This window comes from Brienomyrus brachyistius, chromosome 12, assembly GCF_023856365.1.
Source record: "Brienomyrus brachyistius isolate T26 chromosome 12, BBRACH_0.4, whole genome shotgun sequence".
NCBI classification, from domain to species: Eukaryota; Metazoa; Chordata; class Actinopteri; order Osteoglossiformes; family Mormyridae; genus Brienomyrus; species Brienomyrus brachyistius.
Genome location: NC_064544.1, coordinates 8,751,362 through 8,768,897, shown reverse-complemented (window position 1 = coordinate 8,768,897; position 17,536 = coordinate 8,751,362). Strand labels below are relative to the sequence as shown.

General features: G+C 45.5%; 1 protein-coding gene across 1 annotated transcript in view; it reads right to left on the bottom strand.

Annotated features, from left to right (window-relative positions):
- The window catches only part of LOC125705071 (collagen alpha-1(XXV) chain), a 150,547-nt gene extending 137,945 nt beyond the window's left edge, over positions 1-12,602 (bottom strand). The window contains exons 1-2 of the mRNA XM_048971406.1: positions 11,783-12,602; positions 11,504-11,573 (exon numbers count right to left, since the gene is read on the bottom strand). Of these exons, the coding sequence (XP_048827363.1) occupies positions 11,504-11,573; positions 11,783-12,079 (367 nt within the window). The 5' untranslated portion in view covers positions 12,080-12,602. The remainder of the gene's footprint in view (positions 1-11,503; positions 11,574-11,782) is intronic.
- Positions 12,603-17,536: the final 4,934 nt, after the last annotated feature.

Genomic DNA, 17,536 nt, shown 5'->3' with positions numbered 1-17,536 from the left:
TCATTTGAGTTAAGATGACGTAGCGGGAATACCTTAAAAATTCATATGCAGGAAAGACAGGGAGCCAAGGACGATAAACCTCAGCTGAAGGATGTTCCAATTCACCGGTCATTTGGATAAAACAGAGTGATGCAAATAGCTTGATCTGGGGACTCGAAGAGACAATGTCTGGAATCGATGTGGGACAACCCCTGCCTGACTTTGATATACTTCTCAGCTAGTCTTAGGGTGGAAGATGTTCACATGGAGCCCCAAAGAATTAGACCATGAAGGAAGACCATGTTTCCTTGAAAGGACCTGCCAAGTGAACCGCTGCAGGGAAAACACTGGAGTTCAGCCTTTCATAGCTGACCTCTAAGTTAATCAATTAGGAAGGCTGGTGTAGCAAAGGTCAGGACCCCGCACACTGCTTCTCAGTGGTGGGATATTTGTGAGTTTTTTTGTAGCATGTGTCGTCAGTGTATAGATGAATTATGTCGCCCACAAGAGCTACCCACACATTCCCTAGTAAATCGAGCCCACTCGGTCAACATTCGTGGATGATGGCAGCCCAGGGGCGGCTGTGAATACCTCAGACCGAGCCAAAGGCTCATGCTGTCAGACACATGCAAAACCAGAGTATGTCAGCTGATCACAGAACGAGTGAATTACTGCCATTTGCCAACAAGACAGATATTATCAGGATTCGTGCGCACTCGGTTTACAAATGTTTACACAGGCCTATGAGAGAGCTCACAAATGTGGGAATATTAGATGCCAGTGACATGCGATCAGTGGCCAAGTTACCGGAGCAAGCCGTATGAGGTCATGCGCTCTGAAGAATCTGCCAAGGGTCTACCGTAGCTACTTGGCATGGGCATAGTAAGTCAACGTGGCTGTACCGATGGAATATAACACGTAGCCGCACACATCAGCCATGAAATGCCTCACGGGATCAGCCATATCGCTCGCATTCATACTGACTATACGGTTACTAAACGTATTTTTAGTAAGGCACTGAGAAGTCCTGATGCAGTTGTTTTGCTGGTGTTTGTCAGGCCTGGTCCTGCTGGTCGTTAAAATAATCAAAGAGTACAGCCAATTAGTTGATGCTCCTTTAGAAAAAGGAGCTGATTTGATGCAGGCCTTTGAATTGCCATGTACTTCAGACAGGCTGGAGATGGACGAAAAAGGTCTATTGTAGAACAGTCATGGTGATTTAACCCTAGTTTGAACAGGCTCTCTTGGAGCAGTTTTTATGTGAGCGGGAGAGATTGGGGAGTCTGACCGTCCTCAAACCTATAAGGAAGAATCCTTTGGGAGGAAAAACAAAACCACGTCCCAGGGCATTACAGATTGCGCATGGGAGTTTTACTTACACAAAAATGTTCTGAGGGCAGAAGTAAAAATGATTGGTTTCATGGAGATAACCAATCAGATTATAGAAGAGGTGGGTCCAAGTAGCTAGAGAAGGTGGAATCAACCAATCAGCTGTCCTGATCCCGCCTCCTCTAGTTGCTTGGACCCACCTCCTCTACAATCTCATTGGATATCTCTCTGAACCAATCGTTTTTCCTTCTGCCCTCGGCATGTTTTTGAACAAGGAGAACTCCCATGAGCTTGCAGGTTCTGGGAGCAGAAGGAAAACAGATGCAACGTCTTTCTGCCATGCAGCCCGGGGTAGCTGGCAGATGGGTAGATGCTAAAGTGCAGCAGGACAGAGATCTCCTCTGTGAAATGCACACAGAAATACCCCGACTGACCGCTGCATTTTAAACACTGGTTTAATAGATGCCATGCTAGCCTCGGACAAAGGCATCAACAGTTTTATCAACAACTAGGGGCTTCCCGAAGCAGACACCATTTCAGGACGAGCTCCCGGAGAGAGAGCTCGATACAAATCGGGCACATGCGCATCGCTTAGACTCATGGTTCTGCGCCTAGCGTGGGTGGAAAAAGTGAGAGTCTCTCTTGTTTAGGCTAACATGTTGCATGATGGGTAATTGCACAAGATGGGGGGCAGCTGTGGTGCAGAGAACGAGGCTAGGGGCATGAAGCAGGGGATGTGATGAGTGCCGTTTATCTGAGATGTGTAGATCTAAACTCGGAGGAAAGCCGAAAGGACCCAAAAATCTGAGGCCGGACAAAGGACCAGGACAGATTCAGCGATTGATGCACGAGATTTATGACAGATGTCATAAAAGGCCTCACAACAGTAAATAACCCCAGTGAATCTTCTGCTATTAGTAGTTTTTAAAGAAATAAACAAAAGTATGTTTGCCGATAACCTTTCGCAGATATTTTTCATAGTTATACTTTACTTTAACTTTCATACAAAAGGGGAAGAGAAAAATGCATTTGGGAGAAGAAAAATCTGCAAAAGGTTTCCTTTTAAAAAGAGAGAGAGCAGAGATAGGGGAGTGACAGAGAAGCTCTTAGACTTGAAAATCATTATCTAAAGGACACAGAATTGTAGGTTCACAGTGTATATGGGGTAGAGGCATGACTACAGTTTTGGGCTGTTGAAATAATATAAAAACAAATTCAAAGCTTGCATTCTCCTGGGCTCATCTGAGAAGTCGGAGTGTATAGCCACAAAGAGCTGAAGAGACTTTATTTAGTGCTTTTTTTAAGGGACGTGTGGTGTAATTATCCAGATGACGCATATTCATGAAGCCATGAGTCATCCTGCTACAGGTAAGACGCATCGACATCCTCATCAAAATCTCTAATGGGAGCCGGAAGGTCAGTCAGCCCTGTTTAAATAAACCTGTCAGTCAATCACCTGTAGGCTTAATTCAGCCCCTCTTCTCGGGAACAGCCGTCGCTACCGATACGACTGTCTCTTACCACATTTACAAGAGAAGGTCAATAGAGATACACCCCCCCATCCTCCCCCCCCCCCCCCAACCCCCAGAGGCCCAAGTCTGCTCGCGGATAACAGGATTACATCTGCCCTGATCCGCCACAGCTTCCCGAGTTACTTCACAGCTCCCATAACATCCCCGCGGCGTCTTGAGCTACACTCGCGCCGTTAATTGGCAAGCTGTCTGCCAATTGTGCTGCGTTTATGCCTCAAGGCTGCCTTACAGCGGCCAGGAGGGAAGCAGCCATGCGGAGCGAAAACGGAGGCTCCTTAATCAGCAATATCTTAAGCAGTGACGCCGACTTCAATCTGCTAACCACGGGAGCCGAAGATTGCAACCGCAACTGCCAACCCAACAATAAAGCATCCACTGAACGAACCGCATTCAATCGACTTGAAAACACTCAGGATTATTCAAAGAGCACTAATGCCATTTTAAGTATGCCTTTAAGTATCCCTTTAAGTGTGCTTCCAAGTATGCCTTTAAGAATCCCTTTAAGTGTGCCTTTAAGTGTGCTTCCAAGTGTGCCTTTAAGAATCCCTTTAAGTGTGCCTCTGAGTGTGCTTTGGGTGCATTTCCCTTAAAATTAAAATACTAGGTTGTACAAGCATTAAAGTCAAAAATGGGCATCTGGGATGTATTATGTAACATTTTCCCTCAAACATCTGAGAATTTGAAAAAAAATAATAATTAACTGAGGTGAATTTCTGTCGTGAATAACCCCCAGTGCTTGGTAAAAAAAGCGGGGCTTTTAAGCCTCTGAGATCTGTTCCCTTTCTCCCCTTTTTATGCTGAGATGTAAAGCCCACTTCAAATAACATTAATCGGCCAGTCACAGCCAGTGTACTGGAAATGGCTGGTGGTGGGGGGGGGGGGGCTCGCGTTTATATTTATTACTCTTCCAGGCACATCGCATGAGTCAGATTTTACATTACATCGAACACAGCCTCCCGGTGGTATGTTTGGGCGTATGCAGCTAGGTGGCGTGCAAGAGAGGGAGGAGGTGTACAGTGGTGTGTGGTCCACAAGGCGAACAGAAACAGGCTTCTTCTTCGCGATTCCCACCCGGGGTCCGGAAAAACACACTGCATTGCTGCTCATTCGTCACCTTCAGGTGTTACTTTGCAAAGAATACCTTTCTCGTTCCGGGAGCCTGGGTGTGGAACAGCTAAGCAAAGACATATCATAATGCAGATATACAGACTGGACAGAGGGACGAGACCTGCAGCGTGAGACGCCCCGTCACCTCAAGATGGCGCACTGCTGCCCGTCACGCTCACTGTAATGACAGCCTTGATTAAAAAGACAGGCACTGCTGCTCCCCCTAGTGTTGACCAGTGTTGTCACGGGTCAGGAGGGCCGCGCTACATCTGGCGAGATGCCCGTCATGCCAGTTGCCAACGAGCCGATGAGCGATCAAAACCTTCAGCGTTTCGCGTGAGGGCTTCACGCCCCGAGCTTCCGTCTCCACCTGTAACCCCACCCGGGGCTCCTTCCCGTGATGCTACATTAGCGCCGTACGCTAACTGCTAACTCAACCTTGACCCTCGTGGGGAAAAAAAAAAAACACAGATTCTTTTTCCAGGTGTTGTCGGTGTCCAAGACCAAGGAGGAAATAAGGAAATAAAAACAAGACCCTCGCTGTTTATATATCTGTCAAAAGCAAAGCAAACTTCCAGACATAAAACAGGAAAAAATAGGCTGCACTTGTGTGCTATAGAACAAACGCGGTGAGCTAACATCAAGCACTCCTGTCCGTTTCCCTACCCAAGGAGAACATTTTAAACTAAACAACATTCTGTAACAGAGAGGACCTTGGACCTCGACTGAACGGTGCATTTAGCTTCTGCTCCATTAACACTTAAAATTGTAAAGTTCACGAAACACGGAGTGCGGGAGGAGGACTGGCGCACCAAAATGCCTCCGACAGAAACTTCTCTGCAGCAAGCTCCCTAGATCTACAACAAAAAAAAACATCGTGCATCGTGCTTATGATTTCTGAGATCAAGCTATGTGTCCTGGAATCACTTCTAGGGGGAGTGGTAAAGCTAGAACGAAATCCCCATTCGGTAGCTGGCTTTTCAGCCCCATGGGTTATAGATGCCTCCGGTTTGGTCTGACCAGCCCCAAAAAAACGCAACAGGTTTGGCGATTTTTCAGATGCGCTTCATGCTCTGACGCCCCATCAGAGACCAGGCCGCTTCCTGTGAAAGGCTCTGTGTCGGCTTCTCTCCCCCAGGGTCACACGTGCCTCATTGGTGTGAATGTGCGAGAGTGCTGGGGGGGTCGGGGGGGGGGGGGGAGCGTGTGCAAATAAGAGCCGTCTCCACAGAGCTGGGACACTGAGCATGCCATGGGCATGCTGCTTCTCCAGACTTCCAAAATATTCCGGGAAAGGAGGAAAGGGAATTACAAGAGCAGGTAAACACAAACCCTGAAAAGAGAGGAGCCTGAACCAGTGTTTCCCAACCCGGTCCTCGGAGACTCCCAAGCCGTCTGCATCTTTGTTCCCTTCCAGTTCAATGTGGACTGTCTGGCAGGGAGCTGGGAGGGAGCAAAAACTGCCTGGGGCTCCTCGAGGAAACGCTGGCCTAACGGACACATGGTCAGATGTAAAGCGGCCAGGGTCTATCCCTTCGCACCTTTCACCGAGCCGTGACCATTCCTGCATCCCCTTACGAAATCCCCCAAGGGCATCGGGGCTGCAAAGGCCCTTTCAGACAGCGCTGTGTGCTTTTCAGCAAGAGACCAGAAGCTGCTTCCAGCTGGCAAGACCCAAACCCAAAAGCCAGCAAAACAAATATCATGAATCGAGCCACATCTACCTGTTTGAATGCGGCCTCCTGGCTGGTAGCCTGAGACGGAGGGGTTCTCATTTGACGTCATCTTCCATTGCTGTACAGTTCCCAAACTAAGAACAGAAGTATGGAGGATGTCGTTCTTACCCTACCCCAGATATCAAGGATATATCGGTCTGGCCAACAAGAACCACCCCATGATTCACTGCGTTCGAGGTTCGTTCTTAGGAGGCAAGTAAGTAAGCAAGAACATTCTTGGCAAGAACATAAGTACGATCTTTGCGTTCTGGGTATTGAGGAACATCCTGTGTCAATTCCCAATAAAAGTTGATAATGAGAAAAAGGCATTAATGGACGCTGAACTGAGAAAATAGATTTTCTGTCTCTGGCTACGAAACAAAATCTCGGCCATGGTAAACCTGTTCGCATACATTGCGAGCTGGCTTTGTAATTCTGGAGTTCCAGGTTTAGCTTGAGTTTCCAAAGAGACCGGCTAGTGACGACCCGAGAACAGAAAGTACAGTGTTTCTGGACACAAAGTGACCATAGAGGTGATGGCACCTCCCTGAACTTCACTGCCCAACAAGGGCACGAGGATCTGAAACGGTGTTTTGTGTTATAGGAGAAGAGACTGCCGCTAAACGAGTCACTTCGGAAGTCAGCAGAAGCAGAAGGCTGCCGTTGCCGTGGTGCTGACTCACCAGCAGTCCGCTGAGCTGCATCGTGGGTAAAATATGGCAGCCCTGCATGATCAACACTCCTCTACCACCGATATTACATCTCCATGGTGAAACAAAAAGGCCATCTCTCTTCCTTTCCTTCCACATCATTTCCTGAGACATTCAGTTCTCCCGGTCCCTCGTTGACCGGGAGTCGACTGCACCGTGTCGTCAGCGGGCGAGAGGGTCCTTGAGGGGCTTAATACAACCCAGACATCCGTCACAAAAACCTTGAGTTAAGTGCGAGTGTCGAGCCAAGGGAAAGGCTTACGCACCGGGGGAAAATGCGGGTAAAGGAAGTCCTGAAGAGCAGAGAGGCTCACGCACATGTCTCGGACCTCGGGGCCCCGGGCATCTTATACAAAGCAGGTACACAGAGCCAGAGAGACCCGTCAAGCTCTCAAGGGGGTCTTAAATAGTGCAGGAGTCCCAGCTTTGGAGAGGGGGGGGGAGTTTCTGAAGGCACAAAAAAACGAGTCTCTGTAGGGAGATTTCCTGAGTTCCGGCAAATTGGTGCTACAGTGGATGGGGGGGGCGGGGCAACGCGTGCTGTAGAGTTGGCATGCCCCCCTCCACACACGCACATTCACCCCTGCCCCCATTCTGCTTTCAGAGCCCAGCTTGCCGTTCCAGGATAGCTGCCAGGAACTGTCCGGTAGGGCTCCGCCGAGACTAGCTGCCGACTATGAAAGCTTTCTTCCCCCCTTTTGCTGTTTGTGTCTTTGCCTCTCTTCTTTAAAGCGGCCCACTTCAGTCCACTCTCTAGCAGTGAATCACTACATGCCCCCCCGTAGGAGAAGAGGTCCCTTTATTCAGTGTGTTTTATAAAAAAAGGATGGTTTAGGAGGCCGTCTGTCGTTGGTGCATGCTTGTCGGGACGGCGCGCTTGCAGGCTCCTGCATGTCAGCAGGTCCCCTTTTGTTGCCTGGGATATTCATAATGACAATTTCTTGGATTCTATGAAAGCATGTTATTCTGCTTAGATGGATTCAGCTGCTTTGTGATGTAGCCTTTGGTTATACAAACTGATATTACCTACTATATTATTTCTTTTTCTAAAAACAAAAAAACCAACACACTCTCTGCTGAGACAGCATGACTTAAATTACTTATTTTAGACAAGGAACATTTGTTGTATATAACCAAAAAACTATCACCCTATGTTTCAAATGTGATTTGTTCCATTCCCCTTCCCAGTCCTGAAATGCCAACACCCTTTCCTAACAGGAATTAAGGATATTTTTATTGTCATTTAAATGTAAACTAATGGACAAAATTGTGGAAACACTTCCAATTTTCAGAGACTGAAGGACTTTATTCCAGTTAATCCAGATATTCGCAGATATTCTCATTTAATTGTCCAATTATACTATTATTGAACATTCTTTGATTGTTTACCAACATTGCTACCAATATTTGTGTAGTAATATTTAAAGCATTCTAGGCGTTTCCACAATTTTGGCCACTAGTGTATATAGATATTAGGATGTCAAAGGGGAAATTTACAGTCATTTGTGCCCTCAGAAGCTTAACTGCTTTGAGATTTTGTGATTCTTCCATACAGCCATAATCCAAGGACAACAATGTCCCATAACTTCTTAACACTGCCCAAGACTTCCACGATGAAAGCTAGGAGAATACATTAACTTCCACATAAAGACTGTTTACTGTCCTGTTAAAGACATGTGACTCCTGTTTAAAACACATTACCCATAAAAGCATCTTTAGATTCATAAAGGACCAGAAAATCTGAACAAACTTTCGAGTCTAAAGGGGAAGAGTTTCTCCTTCCCCATAGTTTAGTTAAATGCTTCCCTGCTCCTGTACCCATATAAAATCCACATTCCATCTACCCATCAGCATGGTCACATGGTTCTGCTCACCATCTCAATCTTATAATACACCACAGCAAGGATAGTGCCCTAGTACAGCTCCTAGAGACTCCATCTCCCATGAGCACTTTAGGTCTCTTATCTACAAAGCTCAGAAGAGTCAGATCTGATGTGACTCCTTTGTTTATCAGCTCTGTAGGCCAGCCAATCACAGATGTTGTTAGACAGATCACGTGACTGCTTCATTTATAGTCTCTGTAGGCCAGCAAATCACAGATGTTGTTAGACAGATCATGTGACTGCTTCATTTGTAGTCTCTGTAAGCCAGCCAATCACAGATGTTGTTAGAGAGACCACGTGACTGCTTCATTTGTAGTCTCTGTAGGCCAGCCAATCACAGATGTTGTTATAGAGACCACGTGACTGCTTCATTTGTAGTCCCTGTAGGTCAGCAAATCACCGATGTTGTTAGACAGATCATGTGACTGCTTCATTTGTAGTCTCTGTAGGCCAGCCAATCACAGATGGTGTTAGAGAGACCACGTGACTGCTTCATTTGTAGTCTCTGTAGGCCAGCCAATCACAGATGTTGTTAGAGAGACCACGTGACTGCTTCATTTGTAGTCTCTGTAGGCCAGCCAATCACAGATGTTGTTAGAGAGACCACGTGACTGCTTCATTTGTAGTCTCTGTAGGCCAGCCAATCACAGATGTTGTCTGTTGCAGCTCAGCTGGACATAAGCATGCATTCCCCTCTTCAATATTCTGCAACATGTCACTCCATTACCCTGAAGCTGTCCACCTAACAAACCCCCCAAAATGTCGGGTCCAGCAGGGGCTCAGTCGCCTGTATCCTGATGTTCAGGGCTCATGGGCAGACAAATCAAGCACTCTTCAAGAAAACATGGGTCTTTATGTGTGAGGTAATTTCACCATAAATTCTTGGTTTCTGAGAACTTGGAGGCCGTCAGAAAACACAATAAAAAGAGACTGACATTCCTGCCCATCAGCTGTTGAGATCCTAATGTAGACATAGTGGGTTTTAATCAACCACAAAATATGAGTCCTTCCATCCAGTAAAAGCAGAGGCAGAACCACTAGTGTGTGTTATGGAGGCAAATCAAAAGCGTTAAATACACTTCACTATGGACTACACTTTCAGGCCAGCTAACTGACAGGCAAATCAAAAACAAGATAACCTCCTTAATTCTTTTTTAATGAAAATGCAAAAATCGGGCATCCAGCAGACTCTGACCCCGCCCATTTCGTGCATGTTGCAAAGCTGCAGGCAGTTTGATAGATTTTCACTACTGGTCCCAGGGCTGGATCTCCTAGCCGCGCCTCTGACGCGGAAACACTCATCACAGCGCAGCGCACGCGAGCACCGGTGCCGGCAGTACAACGGCGCGCGCTGTTTCACAGCCTAGGGCTCCTGTCGAACAAGACGGCAGCAATGCACGAAACCCATGAGCGTGAAATCCATGTAAAACTGTCTTAATTGCGGGATCCGTTATGGTATGTCTCTGCCAACGCGGGCTGATTGTTTCAGTTGACATTTCAGATTATTTCTCCCGCAAGTGGGTGTTTGCATGTTACTAGCACGTGAACAGATGAATTTTCAGATTCCCAAAATGCACAAGTGGTGAACCTTACCTCTCAAACACCTTTAAAACCTAAGCAGTAATTTAAGCGTCAGCATTTTATGCTAATTTCATTCTCAGTATAATCCATTAGATTACCTAATAACTGACTGTAGTAATTGTCTGTAGTAACAACCAACACTCTTGAATGTATTAGACCTGCACAAGTAGAAAACATTGCTAACTTGTTGACCGTTCAAGCACAAATAACAGCGGCTGAGCTCATTGTTCAGACTAAATGAATCCGAATTGTTCGAATGCATTCGAACCGCACTGAAAATCACTGCGCTCCAAAATTCTAGACAGCATTGTTTAATTCGGTTTACCAGATGAATTTCGGATTTTGCAGGGGACTCGTATTTTATTCACGTCTAATAGCACGCGTAGATTGGCAGATTTCCAAATAGGATGGCCGTAACAAGTATTACAAACACCATTTCCATCTGCTGGTTGAAATGAGTAATTTCAGCTTCCTTGCTATGCGGAGCTGTTCATGTTAATCTAAGCAACCATGCAGCAACCTGGTTCAATATATCGCATTACTGATTCTTGACGTAACCAGTAACTTTTCCCAACCGTTTGATAACTATGACCCAAAATACTGAAATGCACTATTAAATCTAGTCAATTGGCTAGTACGTCATAATTGTTTCGAGACTGATTGTGTTTGTGCATTTATTGCAATGCACGCAAAGCGCTTTTAAGAACTGCTCAGCGCGAAAGTTTCAAAATATGTTACAAAACTTAATGTCCACGAGAAAGAGAAAATCCACAAAAGAAGGCATTTTCCCCAGATCACAAAAGATTCTCAGCGCCTATCTATAGCCCGTAAATGCCATTCTTTCAGTTGAAAATAGCGGTGATTCAGCTGTCTGAATCCTTCATATCCATTTCTGTCTATCAACACTGAGCCCGAGATGTGAATTACTGCAAGGGCTCCGCAATAGGGAGGGCTGACGGGTCCAGCGCTTCACCTCAAATATTTGACTGCACGACGGTGCCAGCGCCTTTTAAAGGCACGCGTCGTAAAGTCATTCACTGTTATGTATTTGCGTTTTTAATGTAATTTTAAAAGACAGCATCCGTACTACCGGCCAATCCCGAAGCCCATAAACATTACAGCTTCTACTACAGCGAAAATGCGGTGGAAACGCTCAATCCAGTCTTGACAAGTGGAGCGCGCTGATCCAAATTGCCCCGCACGCAGGTTTAATTTCACGCACCAAAATCTCTTTCATTAATCTCTTGAATTTATTTGGCAGGATTACGTAAGTACAATAAAAACGATCCAGTCAGCAAATGTTTACAAAAAAACACTATAGAGTCAACATAAATGTTTAAACCGATAAAGTCTGGCTACCATCTATACATATTAGACATTGATATTCACTTTCAGAACAGTGGAATTAGTTATTAACAGAACTTCGGAATTTCAGCGCATTTCTGTTCTTTGTAATGAAAAAGCTTCCCTTATTTTGTAGGACCCCTTTGAATTGCGACTGCGAATCTGCGTGGGGTGCGGGTGGCGCGCGCCGCATCTAGGCGAATTCAGAGAATGATGCCTCTAACGATTTACCATAAACGATCGGCGGTCTGATAAACCATGCATCCTTCGCTGAAATGGTTAAAACAATAATAGATCGGATTTTAAAACAATATTTCATTTACCTGGTGGGCAGTTGCATTCAGGTGGCGCTTCACGGACAGTCCTTATCTTGGTCAGATGCTCGTAAGATCGCTGTCAATTCCAAAACATTCACGCATGAGTCATTTTTAAAAGAAAGAGTAAAAAACACATACAAGGCATTTAAATATCGTTATTAAGATATTAAACTTAGAAGAAACGGAGTAGCCTAAAGTTAATACTATAAATAGCTTACAGGCTTTGCGTAATTCCCATTTTGAATAAAACTCGCACGCTTGCGTGAGTCAGTCATTACACCTTACCTGAGACAGAAGTTCATCCACTCTCTGTTGTATCAGAGAATTAAACTGATCCATGGAGAACCCGGGAACCTGGTGATACAGAAGCTCCCCATTCCCGGTTTCCAGTTCCGCCACCCTTGTTTTGATCTCAGATGTCTGCACACTCAGTAAAATACAGTATGCAAAGGAAACAAAAGAAAACAAGCCGGCCAGAACGTTGACGAAGGTGCCGCAGCAGTACTGTCGTTTGGAAGTCTCCGCTGTCTTCTCCATGGTTTCAGCGCACCTCGGGTCCTCTCTCGTCTCCGCAAGCTTCATGCTGAATGCTGGGCAACGCAGAGTCACATGCACTCGGCATGTAGCGAGAGCAGCGGGACTGTTTTGATTGTCAGACCCAGCGGGTTATGGCCTGAGCACAGTTACTCTAAACAGGCGACAAGCCTTCCCACAGATCAGCCACGCCGCTACTCCCTGTCAAAGGCGCTATAACCTGTGACTGATCCCGCCGCGTGTATAGCCGCTCCCAAAACTTGTTGCACTGCTGTGGATGATGATGCTGTTCTTGTTTTTTTTAATAGCCTCCCCCCTCCGACTTTAAACTGGAAGACCTATTAACAGATCAGTACGAGAACTCGCAGATAGGATACTCAAAACGTTCAGCAAGAGCTACTCGTTTAAGGCACAGATAAACTAACCCCAAATTCTCCTTGCGCTTGCTTTCTTGAAACCTGCGTTGCCACAATTAACATAAACTATCGGTATACAGTACTCTTCACGTGCGTAATTTACATAAATCCTATAAATATGCAGGAACATGGAGTGCCGACTCCCCTCATGAATAGTAACACGTGTTGCGAGACCGCAATACGGTTTCAAGTATGAATTCCAGGACTTAAAACATATACTAATACGAATTTGTAGCGGCGGAAGAATTCCATGTTTTATTGTATTTTATTATCAGCAACTATAAAATCTGCATAAATGTATGTCTGATCATCACTCCGTATACGTAGATTAACACTCAGTAATGTTAATATTACTGAACTGGGAGTTGGTGAACTGTAAAACCTAAATAATAGAGGCTGTTGATAAAACACATTACCAAATTAGGCACGTGGAGAGACTGTCCCCAAACTGTGCATATACAGGGCACTTGGCTACGGTCCCTCACGCAGAGTAAGAGACATATCTCGTGCCCACCTGCAGCCATATGTCACCCTCATCCACATTCATTCCTCTGGCGCTTTCAGCAGGGGTGTGTGAGTTGCGCGATAACGGAAGGACGGTCTACAGTGCCGACAGAAACCGCCAGTAACACAATCCTCAGTGCAAGGCGCTTCCGAGTGGGCAGAGGGCTCATCGCCGCAATAACCTGGACCATGCGAGAGAAACCTCATTACTTCAATAAGTGTCGTTAACACGTTTGTATTTAATTTGATTTTAGGACATTTGATTGCTTTTCTGTCTCGGACTGACCACTTCCATCCAATGTAGTCACCCCCACCATCCCACCCCCCGTGGACTAATGGTGGCGTCATTACAGCAAGCAAGAAGTCAAAGTAGGATTACATCGCTTACCTGTAGAATAGTCAGTAATCACAACCAATCATGCTCTCTGACATTTATAAGGGAGCCGTTTAGAGGAGGTCACCCTCTACGCGATTCCTCTGACATTTCAGTGATTGGGACGAATTCGGTAGTAATCACCCTTCACATTTTCCAGTCCTGCAACACCATATTCTGACTGTGACTTTTGCAACTGGTGCCCTTATACCTGATGAGAAGGCAAAAGAAACACAGGCTCCTTGCTGCTCCATATGGAGTTAAGGTGGCGTAAGTGAGCCCTGGCTGGAGAGCTGCATTTATTCACTTACAAACTGACAATGGTATAGATGAGAGTGAAGTAAGAAGCATGCACTTATTACAGTGCATTACCACACACACCTCCTCAGGGATGAGAACCTGAGCACGGCCATGCAGTGGGTGATGCCTCAACACCACACTAGTCCAAAAGGACCAGTGGCAGTTTGTACTCCCCAGCCACTGGAGTGCCAATCCTGCCACCAACCCCCAAATTTTTCCCTGAAAGTTAGAGGACCTGCTTGCAGGGCTGGATGTAGATTAACGTCATACCCATGATGAAGCAATTGCAGGTTGCCTTGGTCAACGGTTCAATGGAGCAGGATCGCCCCCGGCATTCACGGGATTTAAACCTGCAACCTTCCGGCTGCTGGCACAGATCCTTAGCCTCAGAGCCACCACTCCACCCTAGAGAGATGAGTGATTACGGAAAATGGGTGAACGGAGGGAGCACCGATAGGGAGATTCCCTACCCTATGTTTACCACTGTCGGTCCCACCGGCATTAAAGACTTGAAATTTGAGAGAATGGACATCTAATGGACAATTAGAATGCAGCACACCAACATGTTTGCGGGTCCATCTTAGATCCATCTTCCCCTCGGTGTGTGTGGAGTTTGCATATCACATGGGTCTCCTTCAAGCACTATGGTTTCCTAACACAGTCCATAGACATGCAGTATGGCAAACTGATGTCTCTATATTGCCCATAGAGTATGACAGTCTATGACTTCTGCAATGCACCGGCATACCCATCCATGGTGTATTCAGGTCTGGATCTAACATTATTGTGGCGCCTAGACAAAACTTTACGTAGGAAGCCCCCCCCCCCCCCCACCAAGAAAACCGATGATCATTTCACTTCCCCCCCAGCACAGGTAATTCGGGGGCCATAGGAAATGATCAATTCTGCCTACAGCTTGAGATGACCCTGTATATAATATATATGTACATATATATTGTTTAACTTTGTCTGGGCCCCCTTGAACTGATTGGGCCCTAAACAGCTGGGACAGGTTCTAGCAACCCCCGCCCCCCCCCCCAGAACCCCCCCTCCAAACCTTGATAAGGATCAGTTCCTAGAAGATATATGGATATTTAACAACAATTTGTTGCAGTCCATGTGCTACAGTAAAGCCCGTAATCCATTGCATCTTACAGTCTTACATTGTTCTGTAAACGGACAGATTTCAGCACCATCAGGAAGTTCTCCATATCTTCACCCAGGACAGCTGGAGATGTCCAACACCTTATCACTTCCAGGTTGTCCCAGCAGGTAGGCTGTCCGCATAGGGAGTCCTGTTATGAAAAAAAAAAAAAACATTGATCAATGCATGCGTTCAGTTTTACTAGAGCTGTTTAACCTAAGGGATCACGTCCTACAGTTAGCTGTCCTGGTTCCAACTCCAGCGTCAATGTCTGACCAGTAAAGCAAAGCCTTCATTCATTCTGTCCTGATCAAAACCTTGGTCCTCCACCGCCACCCCAACTGACTCAAAATTCACAACATAGCACCGCAACCAAAGACAAGTGTCTGTATTGTCTTAGATTGTCTTTTTCATTCATCGCATTAATTCAGCTTCTATGTATAGTACTACATTTACACATATGCATCAATGCACAGAAAGGTACATAAAAATGTTTATTCAAAATACATGTAGACACCCAGTGTCTTTCCAAACTCAGACATTACTTCCAATTCGATACAAATAAACAAACAAAACTGATATTCTAGCTTCTGTTTAAAATTAAAGATATAGGATTTTAGATCTGTACAGTGACGAAACTGACATATCTAGGAAGCAATGCGAATTGTCAGTGCTAATTATTCCACTTTAAGAGTTTTTTCCTGGTTACTCATAGTGCCGCGGCGCCCCCTAATGGTCACACATATATCTGAGGAAATATATTCAAACGTATTCTGGTTACTGGTCAGGATCGTTGGAAGCCTATTACGTAAGGGTAGGGTACACCCTGGACAGGATGCCGGTGTATCAGCGGATAATGGGCTATTTAGAAATGTCATCTCTTCGGACAGCAACAATTGTGACCACTAATGTAACACAACACCGTATTAGATGCATTTTATAGACAGGTCTTGTTTCACAGGAAATTACATCACCATCAAAAACAATGCACATATATTGCATATAAATGGCTAGTTTTCAGGTGTTTCGTTCAGATCCTTTGCCACAGGTGTATGAAATCAAGAACCTAGACATGCAATAAGGTTTACAAATATTTGTGAAAGGATGGGTCATTCTGAAGAGGTCAGTGAATTCAAGCGTGGTACTGTCATGGGATGCCAGCTTTGCAATAAGCCGGTTCGTGAAATTTCATCCCTGCTAGATATTCCACGGTCAACTGTATGTGGCATTCAAAGTGGAAGCATTTAGGAACAGCAGTAACTCGACCATGAACTGGCAGACCATGTAAAGTAACAGAGCAGGGTCGCTGAGTGCTGAGGTGCATAGTGTGTAAAAGGCACCAAAGCTCTATTGACTCAGTGACTGTAGAGTTCCAAACTCCCTCTGGCATTAACCCCAGCATGAATACTATGTGCCAACAGCTTCATGGAATGGGCTTCCATGGCCGAACAGCTGCATGCAAGCCTCACATCACCCAGCGCAATGCAGAGTGTCGGATGGAGTGGTGTAAAGCACACTGCCACTGGACTCTGGAACAGTTGGAAACATGTTCTGTGACTGACGAGTCATGCTTCTCTGTGTGGCAGTCTGAAGGACGAGTCTGGGTTCGGCAGATGCCAGGAGAACGTTACCTGCCCGATTGCATTGTGCAAACTGTAAAGTTTGGTGGAGGAGGGATAATAGTATGGGGTTGTTTTTCAGGGGTTGGGCTTGGCCCCTTAGTTATAGTGAAGGGAAATCTTCAGCAAAACACAGACATTTTGGAGAATTCTATGCCTTCAACTCTGAGGGAACAGTTTGGCCCACACACAGCCCTGACCTCAACACCTCTGAACACCTTTGGTATGAACTAGAATGGAGAATGTCAGTCAGTCACATCAGTGCCTGACCTCACAAATGCCCTTCTGGATGAATGAGCAAAAATTCCCACAGACATGCTCCATAAACTTGTGGAGAGCCTTCCCTGAAGAATGGCAGCTGTTATAGCTGCAAAGGGGGGAGCCTACCATTTAACATACCATCGCTGCCTAGCTTGGATCATCAACGCTCACCTTATTAAATTAACCTTATTTTACCACTGATCCTACCCAACTTTCTGTGATTTCCGGGAGCCTTGAAACGGTTTCGCTCGGCAATTCTATATTTTGCACTCCTACAGTGATTTGCACATACCCCAAACTGTTTGTGCAGCGCACAATGTCGTCTCATGAAGCGCCTCGGGCGCCATCTACTGGGTGAGCACCGAGTTTCCAGACAGGTTCCCTTTGCTAGAGACTTGGGGCGCCGGCGGTGATGCTCGCCTAGGGCGCCACATCAATTACTTTATTTAATAAGAGATCATTTCACATTCTCTGTCTCCTTTACTTTCATTCTATTTATTGTTTTGTGTATCGGTGTCTTTGACAATATGTTTAAATTATATACCCGTGCCACCACCAAAACATTCTTTATTTTTGTACATGACGAATAAAAGGATTTAGATTCTGTTTTAATTCCCCCTAAACTCTGAGTTGGAATATTGGAATAGATTTTTTTGATAGCATGTTCTACCCTGATTTGTATAACTTTTGTTCCCACACTGTTACTAGTCACTCACTGGAAGCTTAGCGTAGTAGCAATTATCTACTAAACAGATAAATCTAAATGCAAATATATACGTAGGTATAAGTAACATAAGGATATTAGTGGATTTCGGTGGTAATGTACGTAGTGATTAAGTCTTAGAAGGAAACTGTAATAAACAGTTATTTATAACTGTACAAAAGCAA